The sequence below is a fragment of the Amphiura filiformis genome, chromosome 20 (assembly GCF_039555335.1).
Source record: "Amphiura filiformis chromosome 20, Afil_fr2py, whole genome shotgun sequence".
Taxonomy (NCBI): domain Eukaryota; kingdom Metazoa; phylum Echinodermata; class Ophiuroidea; order Amphilepidida; family Amphiuridae; genus Amphiura; species Amphiura filiformis.
Genome location: NC_092647.1, coordinates 13,009,945 through 13,018,703, shown reverse-complemented (window position 1 = coordinate 13,018,703; position 8,759 = coordinate 13,009,945). Strand labels below are relative to the sequence as shown.

The 8,759-nt window shown below is 36.7% G+C and overlaps 1 protein-coding gene across 1 annotated transcript; it reads right to left on the bottom strand.

The window, feature by feature from the left end:
• Positions 1 to 382: 382 nt before the first annotated feature.
• LOC140142114 (uncharacterized) lies at positions 383 to 8,759 on the bottom strand. The gene is made up of 3 exons (XM_072164075.1): positions 8,547 to 8,759; positions 4,069 to 4,804; positions 383 to 3,785 (listed from the first exon to the last, which is right to left on the bottom strand). Exons 1-3 carry the CDS (start codon positions 8,599 to 8,601, stop codon positions 3,077 to 3,079), a joined length of 1,500 nt encoding a protein of 499 aa, XP_072020176.1. The 5' UTR covers positions 8,602 to 8,759; the 3' UTR covers positions 383 to 3,076.

Here is an 8,759-nt window from a genome sequence, read left to right as displayed (position 1 = left end):
TCAAATTAAAAATAAAATTATAGTAGGATTTGCCACGTATTAATTGGACACTAAACGAATACAGTAATGACAGTAGAGTACTTGAAAGAGAATTTTGTGATGTCGCTCATGCTTGCTATTTGCACCAGATGGTGAATTTCCTAACTAGGTTTAATAAAGATGGTACCGGTAACATCCTTGATCTTGTCTTGCTGTGGGATCCTACTCTTGTTAATGATCTTAGAGAAGCGTGTGTGTGATAATATTGGCTCGGATCATACTGTCATTACCTTTTCAATTCCCATCTTGTGCAAACGAGTCAAGCATGCACCGAAGCGCACCGTTTACATTATTTCAAACGAGCCGACTGATATGGCCTAAAAATGCTCTTCTTTCTCACTCTTGGAACTTGGAGGACAATGACATGATGTTTCATGGGACAATTGGAACACTAGTTTGTGTGACATTGTTGATACGTTTATTCCTAAGGTGCACTGCAAAAGCCAAAACTCTGCACCTTGGATTGACAGAATTTATTAATATTGTGAAGAGAAAAGAACGTGCTTGAGTTAAGTTTTAAAAACTGCCATCATCATTTCTTGGGATAAATTTCGATCTTTGCGTAAGCAATCCAAATCCCTCATCAAGAGAAAGCGTGCCGATTTTCTCTTTGAAGTTAGATACTCACTTAGAGACAACCCAAAGCGGTTTTGGTCTTTCCACAAGATTAAAAACCCTGGCAAAATTCCTCATGCAGTTACATACAATAATTCCACCACCAGCATTCCAGCTGAACAAGCCAGTCTCTTCAACAAATATTTCCACAGTGTGTTCAGAGACAAAGATTCCTTTGACATTGCTTGTATATCTGATAACAGTAATGATACCAATAGCTTATGTTCTATTATATTTTCTGCTACAGACATCTTTGACGTTCTAAGAGCATTGGATCTAGGCAAGGCATGTGGTCCAGACGGTATTCCTGGCAAGTTGTGCGAGTGTGCTTTTGAGCTGTCACACTCCCTGACTGTCATCTTTAATGCTTCACTGCAGCAAGGTAAGGTTCCATCTGCCTGGAAGTTAACAAATGTCACCCCAGTGTTTAAGAAAGGGACAACACTTGCGTTGAAAACTACCGTCCAATATCACTGCTCATCCTGGTCTCCAAAGTTCTTGAACGCTGCATCCACAAAGGAAAATATTGCCCTTTTTACATCCAATTATTTCCGATGGTCAACACGGCTTTATGCCAAATCAGTCTTGTATTACGCAACTTATGTGACACCGATGTTGTGTACCTGAACTTCTCAAAGGCATTTGACTCGGTCAACCATTCCCAGCTTATTGAGAAGCTCAGGTATACAGGCATCGGTGGCTCACTCCTTGCCTGGTTCAACAATTATTTGGAGGGCAGATTGCAGAGAGTGGTCATCGATGGTGCTCATTCTGACTTATTACCAGTCACATCCGGCGTCCTACAGGGCTCTATCCTAGGGCCCTTACTTTTTGTTATCTTCATCAATGACATGCCATCCTGTGTCTCACCTGATACACGCATTGCTCTCTTTGCGGATGATGCAAAATCATATAGAGCAATCAACATGCGTCATCGACATCCTCGTTTATTTACATTTTCAAAGAACAAAATCATAATATATATTATACAAAACCGGTATCTAATTACACGGATAGTATCCAATGGTGATATTTGACATTGAACTTAAAGGGCGGTTGCTCTGTACTCCAGTGCACAACATCCCATCGCAATAATATTGTTGACTATATATAATAATATTACAAATTGCATACCGTCAAGGTAATCGCACTTTACTATGGGTTTGTGCACTTAGATCTCGATGCATTCAGGTCTTGACCGGGATGCACAAATCTATATTACTCGCCATTATCTTATAAATTGCAAATATTAAGTACATAACAATATCAAATACTATCATCCATTGGTTTGAAAATATTAAAGTACAAATATTCAGCACATAGTCCTATTAAATTGGTATTTACGGAATTGCAGTCCCTTCGTAATGTTCTTGTATGTCCGCGCTGAGCAAAAGACGCAAATCTGAATATACTAGTATCTAATATGAGGATAATTAACAAAACATTCGAATGCACCACAGAAATCTTTGAAAAGATTTTGCAATTTCTTCTTGCATATCAATATCGTTGCAGTATAAATATTTAAAATTATTAAATAACTTCCATAATTTCTTATAAACCACACCTTTTGTTGGTATTGGAGCTTTTAACTATACACATTATAATATGTGAAAATAATTGATTTTAATTAATTAATCCCTCTTTTCTACCTGTCTCACTTTCCCAACTTGAACGTGTAAAGCAAAACAAGCAACGTGCAATTGAGCCAAGTTATAATTTCCTTAACACTTTCAAAGATTTAGACACTAGAATCAGTTTATCATGGCCAAACCACTGTGAGAATGTGAGTCTCCTTCTTCATCCAACAGCCCATCGTGTTCTTTGGTCAATCTTTGATTACCATATTCCTCATTGAATTCCAATACTGCATTGTGCACTCGGGACTTTAAGTCATATTCCCTCGCTTTTCTATCCGAGTCGGAACTGACGATGTCCTTAAAAAGAGGAATCACCAGCGGGATGGTCAATGCGTACACGAGCTTAGATGTATCCGTAACCTGCTCAATGGCATGAGCTAAATTCAGCATCGAGTATCCAAACCAAAGAAAGGCACCTTTAAATAGGACAGTGCCTAAACCCACCACTACATGAAACCCTACAGGCTGACAATTATTGACGACGTACCAAAATAAGTCAGAACTAATCATAGATGCTGAAGACGGGTTGCAGTTTTCTTTTGATTTATCAATTTCTCTAGCTTCCTTGATGATATTCTGGGTAAGACAGAAGTATCTATCATAGAATCGGTTGACGTCAGATATTGCATATCCACACATTGCAATTATTAACAGAATTGCGAGGTCAAGTTGTGCAAAGTTGAGCACCAAGCCTACCCACGTAAAGATTACAGAATATATGACTGAATTATTCATACCACTCAAGATTTTATACTCAAGAATAAATCCTATCACAAAAAGTGAGATTATACATGAGATTTGTGTACCATTTTGTACTCACTTTGAATAAAGAAATACCGAAAAGCAAAGGCCACGACGAAGGTCATTACAAAGATTGGGAAGCAAATAATTAATACATATATTGTGTAAATTACAAAAAATGGGAAATTGATCCAGGCGGGGAAGGGAGAGATGTCATTCACAAAGTCGAATGTATGCCGCTTATCAAACGGTACCCGGATGCAATGTGTCATATAATTCCGCAATTCGATATCCCAGGATATGTGCGCTTGCAGATTCATGTCTGTAGACCCTTTCATACTTGGTACCAATCTACCGTGTGTCTTAATAGCATATTTCACTGCATTTGGTAGCTGTTCGTATTTGTTCCAAATCACATATAAAAAGGTTACTGTGATGACTAAAGTACAAAAGAAATATAGCACGAGAAATATCAAATGCGTGTTAAAACTAATCATGTATCGAAATACAGATGCACGTTTAACTTGGTAAGTGTCATCAGTGAAATACATTACGATTAAATCTAGAAAACTAACCAGATTTATCAACATGTACGTCATAAAATATCGTAGAGAAGATACAAATCTGGATCCATATTTCCCACCATTCCATGTAAAAAGCCAGTATTTCAACCCAACCGGTATGCTATCATTTGGTCCTATCCATACTTCAGAATTTGTAATGTGAATTGGTGCTCTTTCCTGCGTCATCAGCCTTAAGGTGGTATTGGATGCATTTTCTAATTTATGCATGGATTTTTAGCAAAATATTGGCAAAAATTATATGTAAATGAGCTTCTCCAGTCATTTTAGCTCATTAACTTGATTGATTATTGATAAAAACAATAAGATACAAAGAAAATATAAATTGATATATTTTGATAACCGTATGTCCGATTGACTCCAAACAGAAGGCATATTGATCAGTGTACTTTGCTCTACTCAATTAATCTGTTTAAAACATGTTTAGAACACTTTTATAATGCCTCCATAACCACCTTAACACGATGAGAGGGAAATACGCAACAAGTAAGAGCTGTGCTACTCTAGTCACAGCATCAGTGTAAGGACTCCCCCAATCGGTTTTTCGAAATTCACCCACTTCATTGTTTGTCACTGATGACCAGCATTTGGTATAAGTGCATCTTAGTAGTACAAAATGAAGTGAATAGAATAGCACCTTTACATCTGACCACCGGTCACGTAGGAATGATTGACAAACCTGATAATCCTTACACGTTTCACGCTTTTCATTTATACTTTTGCATGCTCTATTACTAGAAAGCGTCAAAAAATTAGCCAATATTTCGAGTTTGGTCGAGTCTGAAACGTTCATGAAATTTGGACAATCCGATGTATCAATCTGGATGTTTGTATAATGAACACCCGAACTCAATGTTCCGAAGGAGACGACCAAGTAGTTATCGAAAAAATTACGTAAAAGATAACCTTTACCCTTGCTTGCCCACATCCACGTCATTGGATCCAGAATGTTTGGGGTTTCATTCAAATAGGCAGTTGCAGACCTAAATTCTAATTTGGTGAAATTTAGCTTCATGTATATGATGGCTGGCGAGAGTGTCATTACAAGTTTAAGTTCGGAGAAAGAATCGTTGGTCGTTGTAAGCGTACAATTCGTTGTACTCAGGAATTGGTCCGATGACATACCGGTAGTTGTTGTGTCTTTGGTGGAAGCCACGGTTACGTCATCAGTGGTAATCGTTGACACCAAATCTATTGAGAAGGAAAATGAAGAGAGCGAATTAAACCTTTGTCGGTAATCCCGTTAATTACGTTCTTTATTATTTTAACATTAATATATATCAGCTATATGGTTACAAAGTTATTAACCTCATTCATAACCGTCAGTTTCATCTCTTCACTTTACAAAATAACACAAAATTTTCCTTAAAATTTGGTAAAAAAAATTACATTTTACCTTTCCAAAAATCGAACAGGCTAAAAAAGGACGACCAATAACAAAAGTGGGAATCACAATCTGTCCAGATCACAGATCTTGGAATAGTATCCATTATTTTTGATTCCAAAATACTGTACATGTTCACGTAACCTCCTTCAACTCATGATAATTTTGGATATTCTAATTCGTTGAACTTCTAATTAGCATACTTCTGGATACCTCCATATTTGTCACTTGTCCGATGTGAAACATGACGAATATTTGCACTTTTCTTTCCATTACTGTTATATCGGGATTATACCATAGCGGTAGTGTATATGGACAATATAAGTGTGTTTTTTCATTTAGTGACATAAAACTTGAAAAATATTGTAAGGAACACTTGAGGTTTTGACTTTTAAAACCTACATTTTGGTCAAAAAATGTGCTTGGATAGGTAGTTTTCAACAGATTTTCCACATTCGCCTTGCTATAACATTGGATTGCGTTATCTGTTGACCAAGTGACGAAAAGCGCTTTTAGGGGGAAGTGTTAGCTTTCGTTTGATTCTTGTGCATGAAGCTCCACAACTCTTACATTGATATGCACTCAATCGCGTAGTGTAATCAAAGACTGTGCGGACACAGTCACTGCTTGCTTGAGAGCTCTTGGACGAAAATGTGTGCTCAGGTGTATCGAGGTGGAAACTGTGCGTATGATGGTTTATAAGAGAATCGTTTTTGTATAGAAACCTTTCCATATGTTTCAGCCGGAACGGTTACGTTTGCGGCCACTCATCAGTATATAATATGACCAGTTCTAGCTGCATATTAAATTTCTTTGATCCAGATACTATGGATACGGTAGCGCGCGATCCAAATGCAGCGGCCAGCGCGGATGTTAGTAATATTTACGATTGGAACAATTACGATTTTAAAATGATCTCAATTTGTGTCCGCGTTCGGAAATATGATTGGATCGCACGCATCGCGTATATTCACGAGGTTATGAATTGAGAATAATTATTTATCGTGCAGATCAACTCAAAACTTGTCCCTTTTTGTCGCATCATTTTTAACCTCTGAGGGTTAAAAGAATAATATTAAAAGTATGCATTTAAACCCTCTTGTTATTAACCTTAAAGATGATGAATAATCTCAAAAATTTCTTTTCCTTTGGCGTCTTTTATTTGAATGAATTACGGTATTCTATCGAAAATTACCCGGTAAAATACCAGCGGTTTATTACTTACCGATTTAGAACACTGGTTTTAATACGTACACATTCGGTAAACACCTTGATTTGGGTATGAAATAGTGTCAAAATGCAATTTTGTTTCATGCTTTTTTTCATGCTGAGCACACATCGTACTTTTGATTTGTCGTTAATAGAAGCAAGCAAACTGTATTTATTTCATTCTTACACATTGCACAAATTTTTGTAGAATTTGGCAATGCGTCCCGCAATGTCTATTCAACATGCCCGGTCAACATGATAAACTAAATGGTTGATCTAATTCACGTCAACATAATTGTCCCGATACATGCATGACGAGCTTAAACTTGACACATTGTTCAATCTTCTTTTGAAAATCTAAAAATAATTTGTATCTTTTTTGATCTTTTCATTACGACGCTTACATAGAAAATACTTCATATTAAAAATGAACTTAGTTTGACATTTTGCAATAATTATTTACCATCATCATGATTATTACGTTAATACTTAGGTTAAGATTACTTACTGTCGTCTGATAATTAAAAAATATCTTCAAGCCTTCGAATTTTATCTTTACTATTCGATCGCTTTCTTGTTTGTCTTTTCGCACTTTTTACCACGGTACTTTGATATTTGTTCCAAAAATGCAAACAAGTTTGTACATGTAGAAAGAAGAATTTACATATGATAAAATAAAATTAAAATAAATGTAGATATTTATATAGCGCTTTATGCCGTAAACAGCCTCAAAGCGCTTTACAGTTATTCCGCCGTTATTAGAATATGTCAGAACCACGTTTGCACAACAATTTAGCCTACAAATAAGGGTTCATCAGTACAACGACTGTGACTACCCCTAACAGCTTCCCATTACACCTGGGTGGTGTGAGGCAAGCGAGGCAAAGCGCCTTGCCCAAGGGCGCAACACGGTGGTGGGACGGGGACTCGAACCAACGCACGTCGAGCAAGCTCTCAGATTATGAGTCCAAGGCCGTAACCACTGAGCCACCGTGTCCCCGATAAAAGCCGTTACGTCAATCACCTTTGCCAACCCTGGATCTGTCTCTGGAAGGGCCCCCGTATATATCATGCAAGTTTGCTGATAGGGCCTTTACATTATTTAAAGGATAACTCAGGCAATCACAACATTATGCCTTATATATTAGAAAACAATTATCAAGCACGAATCACATGGTTTTATTTGAAACAAACTCATATTGACCATAAAAACGAATAAAAAAAAGCCGGCTCTCAACACGCGATATTCAAAATTCCCGCGCCGAATTTGTCTAGTGCAGTGACGTCATGGTAACTTGTGCTCAATTGTTGTCAGCATTGTATTACTATGACGTCATTGCACTGGAGAATTTTGCCACTCGGGAATCTTGAATATCGCGTGTTGAGAGACGGCTGTATTAATTCGTTTTTATGGTCATATAAGGCATAATGTTGTGATTTCCGGAGACATCCTTTAATCAGATTTGGCGACGACGAAGAAGAAGACGACCCACCCCTCCAGCCTTAAGGTGGTTCGAAACGATGTTTCTGGAAAACAGAAACTGAATTTAGAACCATTTGAATAGATTGAATAAGTTAAGCTAAATACACTGAGCAAAATAGTTTTTGTTTGAAGTAAATCGGACATACGGTTGTCAAGATATGCATGTTTTTAGTTTCTTTGTATTCTATTGTTTTTGCCAATATATTGATGAAGTTAATGAGGAAAATTGGCAAAATGTGCTCATGAATATTCATGTTTGCCAATATTATACCAATATCTTATGAATAAACCTTCATACTACTTTTATTTTATATGATTTTGACATGAAACTTTGCCAATGTGTTTCTATGGCCTAAAACATTACCATGTGATTTTCCCGCCCATCTAATTTGCATAATTAATTAGCATTATACTTAAGGCTAATTAATTATGCAAATATGCAAATTAGATTTGCGGGAAAATCCCATGTTAAAGGTTTAGGTCATAGAGACACATTGGCAAAGTTTCAGTTCAAAATTCTTAAAGGTAAAAGTATTATGGAGGTTTATTCATAAAATATTGGGAAAATATTGGCAAAATTAATATTCATGAGCACATTTTGCCAATTTTCCTCATATCATTAACTTCATCAATATATTGGCAAAACAATAGAATACAAAGAATCTTTCAACAGCAATATCTCAAAAACTGTTTGCCCGATTTGGCTCAAATTTTAGAATTAAGATTATTTTGCATATATCTCTGCAACAAGTATATTTTAATCTCAATCAGAGCAACTTGATTTTGCCTTTCGTACCCCCTTAAACGAGTCTTACACTATTACACACAGTCGATGTGCCTTCTGTACTTTTCCTTACCTTTTCCAGCCACCACAGTTGTTAACAACAAAAGACTAACGAATAAACCTGACATCTTTTGTTTGTTGCCGATGAACTGGGGCTTGTTTTGTAGTTCAAATCACCCTTCATGGGAAGATTGTTGAGCTGGCCATTTACCCTCTGGATCATCACAGTTGCACTGGTATCCTTTGACGAAACTTTGAGTCTTTGATATGAAATGTAGGAAATGTA

Bases quoted from the DNA above. Each gene is read 5' to 3' on its own strand.
- LOC140142114 (XM_072164075.1), bottom strand. From the start codon at position 8,601: ATGTCAGGTTTATTCGTTAGTCTTTTGTTGTTAACAACTGTGGTGGCT. The intron at 4,805-8,546 runs GTAAGGAAAAGT...CCTTCTCAATAG, and splicing joins AACTGTGGTGGCTGGAAAAG to ATTTGGTGTCAACGATTACC. The intron at 3,786-4,068 runs GTGGTTATGGAG...TACCACCTTAAG, and splicing joins TTCCCTCTCATCGTGTTAAG to GCTGATGACGCAGGAAAGAG.